Source organism: Drosophila mauritiana, chromosome 2L (assembly GCF_004382145.1).
Source record: "Drosophila mauritiana strain mau12 chromosome 2L, ASM438214v1, whole genome shotgun sequence".
NCBI lineage: Eukaryota > Metazoa > Arthropoda > Insecta > Diptera > Drosophilidae > Drosophila > Drosophila mauritiana.
In genome coordinates this window covers 3,069,172-3,087,657 of record NC_046667.1, presented here as the reverse complement: position 1 = coordinate 3,087,657, position 18,486 = coordinate 3,069,172, and the positions used below count along the sequence as shown (strand labels likewise).

At 42.7% G+C, this 18,486-nt stretch overlaps 2 protein-coding genes across 2 annotated transcripts in view; one reads left to right on the top strand and one right to left on the bottom strand.

Annotated features, from left to right (window-relative positions):
- LOC117135307 (protein MLP1) overlaps positions 1 to 18,486 on the top strand; it is a 71,453-nt gene that overhangs the window by 7,014 nt on the left and 45,953 nt on the right. Inside the window, exons 2-3 of the mRNA XM_033295495.1 lie at positions 9,708 to 12,390; positions 12,510 to 13,449. Of these exons, the coding sequence (XP_033151386.1) occupies positions 9,708 to 12,390; positions 12,510 to 13,449 (3,623 nt within the window). The remainder of the gene's footprint in view (positions 1 to 9,707; positions 12,391 to 12,509; positions 13,450 to 18,486) is intronic.
- Positions 8,006 to 8,854, bottom strand: LOC117135322 (protein FAM210B, mitochondrial). The gene has a single exon (XM_033295520.1). The coding sequence runs from the start codon at positions 8,748 to 8,750 to the stop codon at positions 8,148 to 8,150; it is 603 nt and encodes a 200-aa protein (XP_033151411.1). The 5' UTR covers positions 8,751 to 8,854; the 3' UTR covers positions 8,006 to 8,147.

The following is an 18,486-nucleotide window of genomic DNA, read 5'->3' as shown; positions in this document are numbered from 1 at the left end:
ATTTACCCTTTACCTTGACATTAAGTCATAGAATAGAATACAATAATCAGTGAATAATACATTAAATAACATTAAAACCGAAATCAGTGGGTAATTAATATTTGTACCTCTTTCTTAACTTTCATTCAGGGTATCAGCTAACTTCATTGCTTTAAATACCTTGTAAGCGACAAGAAAATGAATTTCGCCGCTGGGAATCGGGATTGTCTTGGGCAGACATTTTGTGCGTTTAGCAGGGAATTCCGAGTTAAATATTATGCTCGGTGAATAATTCTACCAGTTGCGCCATAAAGCACTCAGAGGTAGCCAAGTTGGGCAGTGTGAGGGTTAAGGGGTCTGCTGGGGCCCAAGACAAACTAAGGGTTAGGCCACAGGCGTCCGTTTTAATTATGTGTGCACGTGTGCGTGGCGCACGAAGCTTTTATGGCCTCTTCCCTGAAAACAACGAGAAAAATCAGAACAAAAACAAGCTTACTTAATGACTTGCACCTTCTTCTTCCCACTTGTGTAACACGTCGCATTTCATGCCCCACGTTGGGCGCCACAACAAATGTTTATGAATCGTATACGAGTGTGAGTGAAAGCTCTGTACACCTGAGGTGCTGACACAACTCGGTTGCAGTGCATTTAATAGACTCAGCGTGCAAATTACACGACAAAATGTGTGTATGATGGAGGTGCAAAAAAAATGTAGCACAGTTCGAGGTTAGTCAACTCTGCGCGGAGTTCAGAGCGTTAAAGCCGGTGATATCACCGCAAATGAATGCTTAATTTAAATGTCCTTGGAACAGTAATAGAAGGGGAAGTACTTCATGGAATTCATATTTTATTTAAATTTAAATTTCATTTAATACATTTTTCCCTGGCATTCTAAACTGACTAAATCGTATTATTTTGTTACGTTCTGCATTTCGCTTTTATGATTGCGACTTGTTTGCCTTGCGTAGAAAGCTGATATCTAATGTATCCAGACGCTGCCAAAGACTTTAAGCCAGTCATTAAATATGTAGCATACTTTTGTGAGCGTCGCACGACCTTCGTCCTTGTGTCCCCTTTCTTCTGCTGTCCCTCCGCTTCATTCGAGCATAATTGAAAAGGATCGGTGAAGGGTGTGGGGAATGGAAGGATAATGGGGGAAGGACAAAATGCAAACCAAAGCTACGTAGAAAGATGAAAGGTTTACAAAGCGTTTGACTGCTGGCCTGAGTCTAAAATGTGTGTGCACCAAGACCAGCGAACATCCTGCATCCTGCACTCAGACACAGACAGATATCCTGGCGACCTTCACAGAACTATGCAAAGCAGCTGCCAAGGGCTACATAAAATGCTCGGAAAAACTATATAAAATTGAGGGAAAACGTATGCTATCTTTTGTGCATGAAAATCTTATTTATGCTCTCTGGCATATGTAAGATCACTGGAATGGTTTATTAACTAGATTAGTTTACAGTCCGAACTTTCAGAATTTTAATGCAATTATTTCTGTCCAGAAACCCGGGCATTATCTTAAGCCACAAACTTGAGGGGTTGATCTGCGGACTACAGCATAGGTCAAAAGTCGAGCTGCACATTTATTTTCCCCCATCGCCAGATGCAATTGCATTGCTGGGAAAGTTTCCTCAACCAAAAGTTCAAAGTGAAAACTATGTGAGCTGAATTTGCAATGCGGCAAACTGAGAGAGCAAAGAAAAAAAAGCATCAATATTTTTTGTCTAGTAGAATTTACCATTTTCACTGCAGTCAAGTGCAAATTACAAAGTTACTAAAACAACGCAAAAACATCGATGAAGCAGCAAAAAAAATTAAAAACTATTTTTGCAATTTCTCCAGCTTTCTAGTAAGATACTTGTTGTTTGAAATGATGCAAAAAGTTTTTGGTAGTTAATTTTTGGCAAACAATTTAAGGCATTATCACAGACTTTAGTAAAGTTAAAGCAAGCTCAGTTTAAAAATTGCGAATTCCGTTTCATGCATGTCTTGTACGATAAGTTGGTTTTCAAATGATTTAACTCGCAATCACAGGGAAATAATTCATAAAATATCAAGAAGCCAAGGAGAAGCCTTTTTTGTTTGCATAAATTTCAGCCAGCTTGCCCCCGTTCGCTGGCCAAATCAAAATCATATGGAAATTGAAATCAAATTTCCAGAGCACTTGAGGGGATTCCCAGCTGACTCGGCAAATGTCCATGTGCAATGAGTTGCTGTCACACTTTCCACAACTTTTACTCTGCCTGACTGTGTGTTTTTTTTCAACTGAGCCCCCTTCGTTTTGTGTCGGCGACAGTTTGAAAGGCTCAAATTGCAGTCGATAGTTGACCCAAATGCCCAACCCATTCCGCCCCTCGCCACGCCCCCAAAAAAACAAGCTGTCACGAACGGAGACGAAAAAGAAAAAACAGACTGACACACACACAAACGCCGAAAGTTTGGGGAAAAGTGCGAAATTCAGAGGGGAAACGAAGTGGAAAAGATAAATTGTAGCATTTTCCGTTTTCCGATAAAACTACCTAAAAGATATTATTTTAAACTTGAGTATATAAATATTTGTATTTAAGTCATATTATAGTTCCCCAATATCTATATAGCTAGATATAATTCCACAGAATAACCGAAATCTGCCACTTTCTGCGAAAGTGAAAACTGGAATGACAGATATATACGTTTTGTGCAACTCATGGCTTTTTTCGCCTTCGTTTGTCATTCTGCAATGGTGCAGCGCATGTAACTGTCAAAGTTTGGGGCTACACAAACTGGAGTTGCTATATATCTCGCATTCTGCCCCGCTCTCCGCAGTCCATATATCTCTAATCTTTTTGCCTTTTTCTCTACTGACAGACAACTGCGGGCTTCTATGTGACATTGTTTACCTTTGCCAACACCCCAAAAAATAAAATGATTTACGATTTGAGTTCTGTGCGCTGGGAAAACATTGTCATTTCATTTTGGCACTAGACAAGGCTAACGAGTACTGGGGAAAATAATAACAAAACGTAAGCGCAAAGTGCAGCGAGTGCAGCTACGTAGAGCTTAGGCGAAAACGTGACCACGTGGCGTATGAGTAACGAGATATGAAAGGGCTAATATTGTCAGAACGGGCTAATTTATAGGTATGCAACCAAAAGGGAAACAAATATGAATATTTAATAGGACTGGAAGATCTCTTGCCATGATACAAAATATACATACAAAAATATCAATATGAGTTTAGAAAACTGAAAGTTACTGATATAAATTGGGTTTTGTGATAGTAATGATTTTCCAGATAGTGCACATTTTCTCTAAATCTTTTACACAAAATTATGAGTGCTGACACATGTTCGACCCACAGGAGAAAACCAAGTGGGTTGCTAAAATCTTGTTTACAGTACACAGCCAACATTTCCAGCTACAAAACCGCACTTGGGCCACATGTGTGTGCGATGTCCGTAAATGCATTACGACAATTTCAGGCAACCGCAGAGAACTAAAACTGAACAATGACGCAAACAGTTCCAGACTGGCCCAAATGCACCCCAACCGATGGTAGAATAACTAACGCAGCAACAATGACAATGAACACAACCGCAAATGTTCATCAGCTTCATTATTGTCAACAATTTGCTCTCGGAAAATGCCATTAGCAATCGCACGGAAAATTTCACATTTTTTGCTGCATTCTATGTTTAATTATGTGAAATGGGAGATTCCAATACCATAAAAGAGATTAAGTAATATTGACATTTTAATGGGTATTGGTATAATGGAAAACATAATTAAAGTACAAAGGGAATATTTCTAAAAATTATTAGAAAAATGTTATAAATTAACAAAATGTTCGTAAAATAAAATGGGGCTTAACAATTATAAAAACCCATTGCTACCCTTTCACTTTCACACTTCAATTATAGAACACATTAAGTATATTGACCGGCAATCAAGGACGTGTGTTTACACATAATAACGAAAGCTTGCCACCAAGTGCAATTTCTATTACACGGAGTTCCGACCTTGATTGATGTGTTGCTGGCTTGGTTTCCAGCTCACACGGTTGCAATTCCATTAACCGGAGCGGTTTTCCTTGGCTTTTCCCAGCCCCCTCATCCATTGACCACAACAAATTGCGCATACGCCGTGTTGCACTTGTCCGAATGGCGGCAGAGGCAACAGTGCGATAATATTTCTCATCTTATTCAGAATGCATAGAGTTGGCAGAAGGTGGGCGAGGGAAACAACATGCTTTGGATTCAATCGCAAATGCAATTTACAAAATTGATTGGGGACGAAAATGAAGACACGAATGCAGCAAGAAATGCTGATGAAGATGAGAACGGGGGCAGCCTTTCAGAATGGATGCCCCATAGAAAGGCCGTGGGGCATAACAACTCGTGTTGCAGCAAGCGATTTACATTTTAAATTCGCGTTGCTCCAAAAAATTTGCAATGTCAAGGAGAGCGGAGAAATATATAGTATAGACGCAGATCCTTGCTCGAGTTGCACACTTGATAAATGTCGTCGTCTTCGGATTGTCCTTCCCTTCGGTCTGGTCTTGTTCTGTTCTATTCTGTGCTGTTCCCTGGAGCATAATAAATTATGCCCAAATGCTTCTTACATACCAAATGGAAGCATATTCTAGACGATTTCTATTGGTTCCTTTGGGTTAAAAATGTCGTAACGAAACGTATTCGAATTGTGTGTGCTTAAGCTAAGTTAACTTGTCTATTTTGGAGAATAGCAGGGAAATGAATATAAATTCAAGTTACTTTTCAGTTCAGCGAATGGACAATTTATAAATCGACTGATGACATATGTTCAATTTTAATAAGTACTAAAAGTGAATTTCTTGTAATAAATAGCAATGAATGCAGTAACCTTTAAAGTGGCTGCCTGAATGAATCCAATTCCCTTATAATCCAGCTTTAATCCTCTTACTATATTTCTCTATAATCTTAAGCAGCTTAGCCACATGCGATTCTCCTTAGAGGCGCATTAATTAGAGCTTTATGTCGTCAAAACTTAATTACAACATTAAATAAATCGTAAACTCTTGGGCGAGCACACAATGAAAATTCCTTTACAGCAATCGTGAAGAACACGTTTACACAACACTTGAGCAGTTTTCCCATCCCTTCGCCAGTGTTTACACAAAACGAATTAAAATGGAAAACTGGGGGCTTTTCTTGCTACCTACTGCTTTGTTCTGACCTTTGAGTTCTTCTCCCCGGGGCATCTTTAATCAAAGCCTGGCAGTATACTATATGTTCTTCGTTCAGCTCGGCCGATTTGAAACTTTAAACCAGGGTAATTTCTTTAGTCTTTGAGCTCAGCCTTAACGGCTGCCACTTGAAACTAGTCAAGATGCACATAAATCTGATCCAGCCAACGGATACAGAAGGACAGTGTCTAGTGCGAAATATATATGGCTGGACGGGAAGGACCATTAATTGTCTGCTTGACAGCGGAAGAACGAGAATAGGTCTATAAAAGTGATTTAATTTTTACGCACGCCGGCAGCTGGCGCGTCTGGAAAAACTCGGCAAAAATCATAAACAACAAATGATGGCTTGTGGCACACATCTCGCAGAGATATTAAAAAAGGTTATGCCGCAGACATTTCGGCGATTTATCGAGGCGCCAACTGCCGCAGCGCATTAAAGTATGCTACAAAAATGGCCTGCAGCTGCGCAATGTTTCTTTTCGGTCGGATTGGCTCTTTTTTATTGCTCGGCAAAGTATGCAAAGTATATTGGACGGCTGCTCCCATCTAATTGCAAATGCTTGCCACTCTGCTCGCCGGTGTCCTTGTTGTTGCATCCTTGTAGCTTCTCGTTGTCCTGCACGAGATAAACCGCTTAGTGCCTCTGATGATGGATACGAGCTAATGGCTTGTGAAAATGTTTTCTTTTTTGTAGCTCCCCGAGTGAAATAAACAGGGAGCCGGCAACTTTAGTTTCCATAAGTTGATTGAGCTCGATTCTGGATGAACGTAGGTGGCTGGGTGGCAAAAAGTCATTAGGGTAGTTTACCGGGTATGTGCTCCTAAAGCCATACAAGTGGGCTGAAGTTCTTCTACATGCGAAATATGAAGCACGAAAATGCATTTACTACGAAAATGTTTACATTCTTGGAGTGACTGTATAGAATGTATGCTTGAAAAGCTAGGATAACAGCATTGGAAAGTAAATATTTGTATATAACTTAAGTTTTGTATGCCGTAAACCCGAACCTTTCAATGATTTTGCTATTGTTACACAAAAAAAACCAACTTGTTACTTACCTACTACCCTTCTGTAGTATTTACTTTATTTATGGTCCGTGCATAATGGGGTATCTATATTTCTAATATGCATATCAAATGAAATCACAGCCAAGGCTATTCGGATAAAGTACTTTCCTTCCAATCGATTGAGAGCGGGGGGAATCATTCAATAAATGTTAAACCAGTTCAGCATTATTTCCCCCCTTTCCTCACTTGCCTTTTCATAACCTCGACAATCGCTATTGATTGAAGGGTGGGGCTGGATTTGGCGAAAGGGGGCCCCAAGTTGGCAATGCAAATTATTCATGCATAAGCTTTGAACACAAACACAAGCAGCCCTTCTTGGGAATTTCATGCACTACTAGGAGTAGAAAATCGGCTCCCTTCGCCAGACGCTATTAATATCGATGGAAAAATGAAGTTTTATGGTGGACAAGGGGCGGTTCGCTGGGCAATCTATTATAATTCTCCCATAGAAATCGATAAATTTTTATTCGGTTCCGCTCAGCTCTTCCTCTTCCACTTCCACTTCCGCTGCCTTGTCATGACTACAGGACATGCGTTTGCGCTTAACCCACATGCAACTGCTGGTTGCTCGGTGGTGCGGTGGTTGTGGTGGTGCCACTCCATGGTGGTGGCAGGTTCACTCTGTATTCCACCCCCGATTTCCCGGATTCCATGGGTTGCACCACCGGCACTCAGTCGCCTTCTGTCGCTTTGCAGTGTCAGTATTTATTTGTGTTTCAACCGCTGCGTGTCCTCATTGTGTCGTATCCTTTTTGTCCTCGCTGGTAAACACTCAAGTTGTTGTTGTGACAAATATTTGGTGCATCGAGTCGATTGCTACTCAATTTTTTCTTGTCCAGAAGGTTTTGCAATATAGTTTATTAAGATATATTTAGAGAAAAAGTAGATTTATAACTGCAATATAAAGTTAATTACGAAGCATACCGAAACTGGTATTCCAACCTAAAGGTCCGAAATTTCCGGGCAATTCGTTTAATTAATTGTTTTCGGTTGAACTGGCGGTTCAGTAAGCCCCATAATTTACCGCTTAATCGGAATGTTTGCTTCATTATCCTGCGCACGAATGCCCCAAGGACTCGACTCATATTGCACTGCCAAAAGGTCATTATGCAAATTCCCCAGCGTGCTTATCGATAACATTTCATATCCCAGAAGCAGCTGCTCCAGCTCCTCGGTTATCGTGCCACATTCGAATAATTATGGCCACATATGGTGGCGTTGGCTGCGAAAGGAGCAGTTCCTTGGGCGCCCTCGTCCTTTTGGCGGAAACTTTTGTGCAGTTTGCACTTGATAACAATCGGCACTCGGTTGGGGCACAGGATGGCGCAAAGTTTCACGCGAAAAGTTCAAGGACACTGAATGGGCCGGAATGGGTGTGGCAGCCACATTGTAGATTTTATTTCCACATCCCTCTCCACCAAATCACAAAAGTTCGGGACGCAGGCGGCGCTTGTTTAACTTGTCTGTTGAAATTGCATTTTCGATTAAGTCGGCCTGTATAAACTGCCATCGAGTGCATTTCATATTGTGTAGCATGCAGCAAATTTCAGCACCTCAGTAGCCCCAAAAAATAGAACCCCGGATGAAGATGAAGAAACTTTTCCTTGTCAGTCTAAACGTTGGCAAAGTTTGCGGTCGGATATTGTTTGGCAAGCATTTCGCACATTAAACTAACTTTTCAGGCCGATGGTGTCGATGATATGGAGCGCATATAAATTGGTTTTCCAAAAAGTTCTTTCTATTTGCCATTTACATAATGGAATACAAAATGGAATTAGCCCTAGACCTGCGAATCTACGCTTTCAATTTGTAATTTTCTATTTAAACTTCAAATGAGGTATTGTTACAGGTAGCAAGGAAATAATTTGTATCCTGCAGTAGGCCACTATGTGCTTTTTGGCTTCAGAAGTCCCTTGGATCGCAAATACTTCACGATGAACGGTGTGGTGCCCAATGTGATGCTGATTCTGGCTGGCGCAAAGATTTTGTGAACGGCAAAGGCCACAACAAAGGTGCTTCCTGCGGCAACTTTCTCCGCAACCGCCGATGAACCCATACCGAGGTATTCCAGTACGGGCACCAGGTTTATTCCACTGGAAACAAGTGCATAAAAGCCTCCAAGAGAAATGACGGAAATGACCACATGAAAGACCACAATGGTTGCTCCATACTCCTTGAATGCCCGCTTCAGTTGTTCCCTTTTGGTCAACTTTAAGGTCGTTGCGGTGCCCGTGGAGGCGGATTCGGTACTATAGTTTTGCTTAAAGCATCCTCCATGTTTCGTCCAGTTCATGTCTTGAGATGAACATTTGTATTCTTGTCTTCCTTTGCTTGAAATTGGTTTTTTTGTTCCACTTATGTAGTTTTGCATTAAGGCCGCCGAGTGAAAGAGATGAACAGGTGACATCGTCTTGAGTTGATTAAACGCAAACCCATAAGGCAAACGGGCTGCAAGAAGCACACATGTCTTCCCCGACTTTGGGAACATTTTTTCGTAGTTTGTAGAAAATCCTAAAGAGTAGTATTTCTTAGAAATTCCCTAGGTTTTATTTGTGAACGAAAAAACTAAGAAGCCCTGAATAATGACGAGAGATTTTAGGATTAATCGTAATCGTAATGTAATGACAACATTTCTTCAGAGTCCCTCATATCTATCATGCAGCACAATGTTTTCCCGCTGTTATATTTTCCTCCCGCTTTTCCTAACGTGCACTTGCATAATTAGCTGGCAGTGTAGTAATACCCCCGTAATGATATAAATTCATTATACCCATGACGCCCCTATTTTTTCATCCCCCTTGCGCTACCATAAACAGTTCAGCGCAGCCATAAAGTTTTTCCAAAAGTCGTTGCTGCTTTTTTCCTTATTTGATTAAAATGCAATTAGCTGTGAGGGGTTGAAAGGGATATATGTACTCCACACAAAAAAGGGAGCTGTAAAGTTTCGGTGACATCAGCAAAAGGATTTTGGCTTTTTGGGAGAGAAACAACCCCGTTCCTGGATACTGCTTTAAAGTGCGTTGAACTGGTGCCAAGTGGAAACGCCCCACTGAACTACTTTGCACCATATTGGCCACTGCCAAAAAGTCTGAGCACGTGCTGAATGCGGATAGCTGAACAGATCTATGCGGCGCCAACGCGACAGGCTAATACACAAGAACAAAAATTAAAGTATGCGCCAATAATTCGTAATAAAGAAAATACAATAGGTTCTCCTAAAATCACCTTCAAATCGTATTTTTTTAAAAAATGGTCTGAGAAACTTTTTAAACCTTCGATTTGATATATTTATATTTTTTTTTCAAAGTGTACTAAGTGGAGGTCATGGAAAATCCAAGTGAAGGGAAATCAAGCGGATAGGGCGCACACCATCTGGAGTAATTTGTGTGCAGAGAACGTCTCTTCTGATTTTGCACTTAATTACGTGTTTTCTCCTTTCTTACAGGATCCGGCCACAACTCGCATTCCCCGCCTGGATGGCGTCTCCCGCCTTCCGAAGCCGAGTACTTTTGGCCTGGCCAGCAGCAGTGGCAGCACCACCAACAGAACCACCACCACCAGCACCACCCAGCACATACGACCACCGACGAGCGCACCCAAGGCCACTCAGATATTCCGAGCACCCGGCGATCCTGCCAAGCCGCGTCCCGCCAGCTCGTATGCCCCATCTTCAGCCGCTCTGCGGGATTTGGGCAGCAGTCTGAAGAAGAGCGCCAGTGGAGAGCGGATAAACAATGCGGTGAGCCTGCTCAGCAAGCGGACCACCACCGTCCTTAAGAAGTACTTCAGTCCCAAGTCGAGCGCCAGTGCAAATGCAGTGATGTCCAGTCCATGCGACATGACGAGCTCACTGCCAGTAACTCCACTTCCGGTAGGGAAACGTGGAATGGTGACAAACGATCAGTTGACCAGCAGCACGCCGATGCCCCTCTTGAGATCCGAGACCTTTGTCTGCGAGGACGAGGAGCAGTCGAACCGAATGAAACTGGAGAGCACTCGATTGTCCACCTTTGGACGAACCATGGACATCGATTCGCCAGTGCCAAATGAAACCAAAGTCCTGATCAGAGACGGCACGAGAATTATGAAGGGTTCACCCTCGACGGATATCACTCAGATAGTGAGACCCGCTCAGAAAACACCATTGATGACATTCTGCTCATTGGATACCACTCATGAAATGACAGTGTGTTCGAGAAATAACGCAACACACTCGGTTAACTCGTCGGGAATAATGGGTAGAACAATGCCAGTTATTCCGGCCAAGGATGCCACCAGAACAATGTCTGCCAATTCTTCGGGACTTGGAAATCTTACGAAAGTCGTGGGAGGAGTTGGAAATATCACCCAAACTTTGGAGGCAGCAGGAAATATCACAAAAACGTTTAAGGGAGCTGGAGATCTCACGAGAACGGTTGAAAAAGAATCTAGTATAAGTAAGACTTTTGAGGTGGCAGCGAATTGCACTCAAACATTTACAAGAGGAGTAAATCTCACGAGGACAATGAATGATAAGAATGAAGAAGTCTCTAGGACAATAGACAAAGGACGAAGTACTACAAAAACCATACAAGCTGGACAAAATTTAACCATAACAATGGACGCAGCATCCAATCTTACAAAATCCATTGATAGAGGAGCCACATTGACGAATCGAGGGGCGAATCTAACCAAATCCGTCATTGAACCAGGCGACTTCACAAAGGTGATCCACCAAGGAGCCAATTTAACCCTGAGCATGGATCAGTTACCCCTGCTGGAACACATATCCATGCCATCTGGCTTGGACATTCTGAGTTCCAAGTGTTCCGGCAACGTTGAGAAACTGGGCCAGGAAACGGACGACGCGCTGGACGTGACGTTAACCAGTTTGGCACCGGACAAGACCAACATGAAGTTGCCGTTGAACTCCACGCTCAACACTGAAAGATTGCTGGACATCAGTGCGTTGCAGTCGCCAAGGCACATCCAGTTGTTGAACCTAACCCAGGAACTGGAGAGAGGAACTCCAAGCAGGGTCCACCTTCAGTCGGGGCGAAGATCCATTCCCCAGCACTCGCTGCTGTGCCTATCCCCCCAGTCGGCCACCACAACGCCGCATGGAATGAGAATGATGGGTCAGGCTACTCCGCAGCCAGTTCATCTGCTATCACCCCTGTTGAAGCAGGCACAAAGTGCCCTGGTTTTGCCCACCCGAACGCCGGATGGTGACATCACCATGGATGGCAATGGAGCTCTGGACAATACACTAACCTCCACATCGGTTAGGGGTCGGACCCGCTACAGCTTCGGACTTGATTTGCCAGACACCACGCTGGACTGCTCCATCGAACTGGTGGACAACTCGTTTTCCTCATCAACACAATTGCAGCAATTGCAACAGCAGCTCCTGAAGAAGCAGAGCTCCTTCGATCTGGACGAGAGCTTGGGCATCCTTACTCCCGATCAGATGAAGGATTTCCTGGACTCTCCACACAACAATCTTATGCACAATCTGGAAATGATCAGGATGCATCATCCAAATCTCCTGCAGTTGAGGATGGAGCAGACGCCATCGCCGGAGGAACTGCCTCTGGATCCCATTGAGATTAAATCCGAGATTGTCAAGCAGGTGGAGGCGTCCCAGAACCAGGTGAACACCTCGCAGCACTCGAAGCTGAGCAACAGCTTCATAACGAGCGTGACCAGTGTAACCAGTTTGGATACGGGCTACCAGGGCGATGGTGAGATGTCGCGCCCCGCTTCTCGCGGAGCTTGTGATCATTCCCCAAGCAATGGACCCCATTTGGGCCGAGTGAGTCGCCAGCCCAGCTTCCCTCCTCCGAATCCGGCTCCTTTGAGACGTCAGGATCCCATGACAGACTCGGATTTCTTTACCGAATCCGACGCGGATGATGTCCTGCATCGCGGCGATCGCCGTGCCCAGGTGATCGATGGCCAGCTGTATGGCCCGGACATGATGCAACCGAGTGCCTCCGTGCCCCAGATGGAGGATTCATGCATGGAATCATCGGGTATTTTCACGGACGTCGAGAATCGTTGCGACGAGGAGATGCGCCAGCCGGAACTGGAGTTGGATGTCGATATGGACATGTCGCCAGATGATTCCTCGCAGACGATGCGCAAGGGTGAGATATTATCATTTATTACGAAGTTTTATCTGATACTTTAGCGTGTAGTGACTATGATATACAATACTTCTAATGAGCGCGTCCGATGCTAATGCCCTCTCTCTCCCTTCTCCTAGGTCAAGGTCAGCCCACTCCCACCCAACAGCAGCAGAATCAGCTGGCCCCCCAGCAGCGCCCGCCCAGCAGCTGTCTCTCCTCCTCCTCGGCGGCCACCACGCTCTCTCAGTCGCTCTCCAATCGCACCTCGTACTGCAGCGTCGACGGCGGCAGCGCCCGAAGTTTTTGCGGCGACGAAGCTTTCGCAGCGGGACGATCGCCGACGACGACGGCGGCAGCAGCAGCGGCGGCGCTCTCAGTTCAGAAAACCACCTCGCCGCGTCCACACGCATCGCTGTCGTCGCTCTGCACGGTGGAGAATTACCGCGGTTCTGTTTCCTCGAACTCATCGATCGCTTCTCCCAAGTCGTGCAAGTCATCGGTTACCAAGACCTCTGCTGGCAAATCGCGCGTTTTGAAATCGCCAAAATCCCCGAAATCACCAAAATCGCCGCTAAATCGAAAGGCGCACACCCCAAACAAATGGGATGCCGTGATGAATAAGATCGCTAGCAATAAGTCTCTGATCAAGACAAACTACAACGATGTAAAGTCAAAGGTGTCGACCACACGGATCATGACCCCGGCTTCCGGTTCGAGTCCGGTTTCCGGTTCCGGTTCGGGCTCCGTTTCGCGTACCGCTTCGAGTCCGCGCGCCAGTCCCAGTGTGAGTGCCAGTGCCCGGCGTTCGCCCTCGGCCACGCCGAAAGTGCCGCCCAAGGTGCTTCTGGCCAAGCGACCGAGCAGCAGCAGCGGCAAGGTCAATGCCACGCCCTCGCCGCCCCCACACGCGACCCCGCCAGCACGGCAGCCACTGGATAAAGGCTCAGTTGGTGCCGGGTCGGTGGGTGGTGGTGGCGCCCGTGCGGGAAAGACACCCAAGTCGCCCACCTCCCCCACTACACCCACCACGCCCACATCGCCGCCCGCCAAGAGACTCCAGTCGAGCCTCGTCAGTCGGTAAGTGATCACTGATAGGCGATACTATTTGATTTATTTCGGAAAGATAATGGTGTGACAATCAGCTGTTACGTTTATGGGCATGTAGATCCATAGGAACTTGGAGGTATACATATAACATCATAAATCAATCCATCACAGAAGGGCATTCGTATGCCCCCCAAAACCCAAAGTTTCCTTCGTTGCTTTAAGCATATCTCTTGCATACTTTCTTATCGCAAACAGAGAACATACCAAGCTTATCAATCTTCCTTCTTATCACAACAGTCTTTGTTGATGGACTTTTTGCGTTTGTTATGGGCGCTCCACATTTCGAAGCAGTTTCGATAGGCCAATCGAGTGGCCATTTACACACCTGTCTTAATGAGTTCAGGGTCGTTTGACTTGGGTAGTGCGTTGAATAGATAGCGTAGATTGCACCCAGGTCTTTAAATAATTCATCAAGCATTTCGATTCACTTTGAAATTCAATGAGTTATGAGCGAGGAATAAGTAAGTAGTTGTGGAAAAATGAGAAATGGGGCGTGCCTTTCGCCCATCACTATCTGAACTTTCTCGAAAGGTGCGAATACATTTGCCACATCTCAGTTTGACGTCACTTGGCGGTGTGAGCTAATAAATAAATAAATAGGCTTAATTAGATGGGTAATTTATCGAAATGCGTAGGAGGTAAGCAGACTAAATCCAAATAAACATTAATTAGTTTCCACTTAGATTGAGTGAATTATTCAGCAGCGCAGAGAAAGTCAAGTGCGCCAAAGTACGTAGTTTATCAAACATTTAAGCAGGAATTAGTTGAATGCGAAGAGGAATTTCTATATGGATTCCTGTATAGAGCGAACTATCCATGCTAATTTCACAGCTTTTGCGCTGTTTCGTCATGTGGACACAAATCTCGCTTGCGGTTGTCGAAATGATAATTTCGGTTCCCGAGGTGCATGCATTATACAAATTAAAACCAAAGTCACACAAACAAACGGGCGAGTTAAATACCACCAAAGTTTGACTTTTCAACTGGAGGGTTGAGTGCCGAAAGCAACCCACAAATTGTTCACAGACCCAAGAAGGCAGAACTAATTTCCATTTAAATATATACATTTTTGTTTTCGTCCAGGTCTTTCCTGTTTTGTTATTTTTCTCGCAGTTCAGCTAACATGCAAAACATTTTCAATTACAAATTTTTCCGCAACGCAGCGACAGGGAAAATAAACAGCTTACAAATTAACAAGGCCCAAACCAAAGCTTGTCTCTAAAAATTATCATCTTTCGTCTACAGTATTGTTGTATTTTCATTTACATGACGAACGCCCATAAAAATGCATTAGATAAGAGATTTTCATCTCGGGTTAGCCACGATTCGGGGAATTACATGTAGTTGCTAGTTAGCTGTTGTTTTTTTTTTTTACCGCGACTTTTCTTTAATTTCAATCTGATGTCTATTTTTCGAACAAGCCAAAGCCGCAAGGCAAAGTATATATATACTTATCATCTGAGCCGGCAATAACAAACCGAGCAATGTGAATGTATCTTTGAGTGTGTGCTTTGTTTGACTCTCGATTCCGATTCCAATTCCGATTCCGATGAGCGTGAGTGTGTGAAAAACGCCCAAGCTCAAGCTCAAAGCGAGTTAATTTGAGTCAACTGGTATGCTAATATATGTATATGCGTTTGAATATCCATACGGCCCAGGTGTGGATGTAGCTTTGGTTCTTATTTTGAATTGCATTTGTCGGCAAATTACGTAGATTCGTGTATTGTTCGCCAGTAATGAGAGAATTTGTGGTGCCGAGAATTTAAAGCGAGGTTTCAGCTTTAGTTATTTAAATGTAAATTAAAAGCGAGTCTTTAAAGTGGCATCAATAATGTACATTAGGTCATATCTAGAATTGTGCCTAACCTTATAACCAATTTTCATGCATCTTGAAAAAAGCTGACAAAAATAAAGCAAATAAAGGGGAAATATCTCAACACGAACACATGTTATCAGCCATGGCTAACAACGTGTAACTTGTAGATAAACAAAGCAAAGAGCCCAAAGCTGGCCCAAAAAAATATCATAAATTTCGACAAGGTCAACAGAAATACCAGCAATTAGACAGGCACACGAAAAAATTACGATCTCCGGATATGAAAAACTTCAAACTCAAACTCAACGGCCACTGAAATGCAAATATTGGTTTTGGGTCTAGAAATAGATGGGGCATTTCCTCTGGCTGGAATCAAAATGAAAAACAGGAGAGTGATGAAAACTGGAAAGGGGGATCAAATTGGAAATCGAACATTAGTCAGGCACAAAAACAATTTCTGCCTTGTAAGCGGATTCATTAACACGTGCATGTGAAACTTGGGCTTTTCCATATGTTTTTTTTTTGTCAGGCAGTTAAAAAGATTTTTATGTTGAGAAGTCATAAACAAATGTCTGATAAGCTACACAAAGAGAAACTTTATTCCTTTTTTAACTCAACATTGACCCAAGATATTTGAAACCATTTTTTTACAACGATAATAAAATAGTTTTCTTGCCGTGCATTCATTAACATCCATCAGATACAACTGTCTATATTGTGTTTACGACTTTGACCTTTCGCAATGATATGGTAGTTTAACTCTAATGACGTCGGCGATTGTCTCTGCCTCTTCGATAAAATAGCCATAAATGTCATGGTGTTATTAATAAAAGTTGCCCATCACACTCAATTGGATTCGCCGTTGATTGCGATGCGATGCGATTGCGAGAAACGGCATGGAAAAGGCTAATAAAGTCGTTTCCATCTGGAAAAAGTTGCTGCCGACTTAAATTCGCATAAAATTCAGAAATTCACAAACCAAGACAGACATTTTGAGGAGACTTTAAAGCCTGGTGGCAAATATTGTGACAAGTGTCATGGGGCTGTCAACACTGTGAACTCCCCTTAAACGCCCACAAAAATTAAAACGCGAGCGGTTTTAATTGAAAATGCAACCAGTTTCGTTTCGGCTAGTTTAAAGTTTAAATCATATTATGTAACATTTTGCCCGGCAGCAGTAACAAGAAAAGTTGTGTACACAAAAAAGGCAAACTTGTTCGGCAAACAAAAAGGAAAAGTGCGAAAGGTGGAAAAGTCGTGTTCATTCTGTGGGCTCCTTTTCATTTTTGTTTACCCTTTTAATAAACAATTTTTTCGTTTACATAGCGGGGGCCATTCATAAATGCTTAATGGGATTAAAAAACTAATGGTTATAAATATTAAATTTGCTGCCTCTGGACAAGCAAATAAAGATAACATTTTTGGACGGACTTGGCAGCTGAAAAATATATGAATTGGAATAATTTTATACTCTCGAGAATCCCGTTTACAAATGGCATCAAGTCGACAATATTTATGCGCTTTGAGAAAACCAGTATTCGAATTGCTCAGATCAATTAATCGATTCTGAGAACAATTTTTATGGCCGGTAATTGTTCATTCTTTTGTTCATTAACAAAAGTTTCTACTTTAGATCAAATGTAAATTTCAAAAGGAACTGGTATAAAAAACTTAAATGGCCACTGAACAACATTAAAAACTTAATCAAATATAGCATGAATTTTATTAATGTTTACTTTAGGCTTTCTACTGATTGGCCAAATTTAAAACGCAAAATATCAGCGCATCATGAAATGGAACACATGTGTGCGATTAAGATCTAAAAGTTAATAATCAACTGAGTATGGGTGAATTATAATAAATAATTAAGTCTTAGCTGGTTGCCAACCAGCCATGATCGCATTATAAACGAACAACAATACAAATGAGAATTCACAGACTGTGTTAAATGTTAAATTTTTGATTGACAACAAATGCTGTTAAAAGTTAAAACTCGCAGCGCTAATTGGCAGCCCAATTGTTCGGCAGCTTGGCCAAAATAAAATGAAGACCCGAAGTGTTTCAAAGTGCCGAAAGTTAACAAGGAACTAGTTGAGTAAATTTACAATTTACGTGTGAACTTATCCCTTTGCGAAAATTACCGAAAGTGTGGTTAGCTGTTGTTTGCCATTTGCAGTTTGCTTAAGAGAAAAACCAACAGAGGAGTTTCAAAAGTTGTTAAACCCATCCAGCTAAATGCAAATGAGTTGCCATCGGTCTGGCTTATAATACCTTATCTGAAGTGACCCTGAACTTGGCCAGAAAGTTGAGCGAGCTCACCAGTCGAATCGAATCGAATCGAACCTCGTACTGCCAATTAGGCGTTGCCTGAATATTTATGCGCTTATCAATGATCGGCTCATGTTTACGAGCGTTTCTGGCTGAATAAAATAAAATTCCACAAACCGTAGGGAGGGGGCAGCCCATTTAGGGGTTTGGTGGGAAATTTATTGTTCGCCCGAGTTGTGACCCCAAACACTCCCCCTTTCGACCTTTTGACGAGTGGCACTTTTTGGGTGTGAAATGCGGCCAAAATGTGCAGGAACAAGCTGGAAGGCCATAAATCATTATTAGAGTGACAAGTTTAATATTTTGGTTGGGTGATTTTGGGACTGAAAACAAAAGAACTTTACATTGAGTTTGTTGCATATTAAATTGCACAGATTTCTCAATTTTCAAACGAAAAAATTCAAAGGCGACGCTTATTAGCAGCATATTTAATTTACTTCAATTAACTTGCAACTATAAATTATTCTGTGTCTTTAACAAGCTCTAAGTGGGCTTATGAAAGAATTCGTTTTATATTTCGCCAGCCTAACAAATGGCAAAGCTTATTGGGTTGACCCCAAAAAAATGGTAGAAATGTCTTGGGCTCGCAGTTCTAATGGAACGCAATAAATCTCTCGGACACATTTACATTTAAGCGCTGTAACGAGTTTCACAAACGGGCAAGGCTTTTGTTTCATATGTTTTGTTTTTTTTTTGTTTTCTCAAAAGGTTTCCATTTGGATGGATTCAGATGAGAGGTCGCTCGGGGCGGTTTGCGTTTAATGAATTAGACAAGTTTTGTGCCTTGCGGCTGATTTGAGCCATGTGTTGCGGGTCAAACATAAAATTGTTAGCCCATTTGAAGAGATTGGAGATGGAAAATA

What these genes read in the sequence shown, in the direction of transcription:
- LOC117135322 (XM_033295520.1), bottom strand. Translation starts at nt 8,750, where the DNA reads ATGTTCCCAAAGTCGGGGAAGACATGTGTGCTTCTTGCAGCCCGTTTG.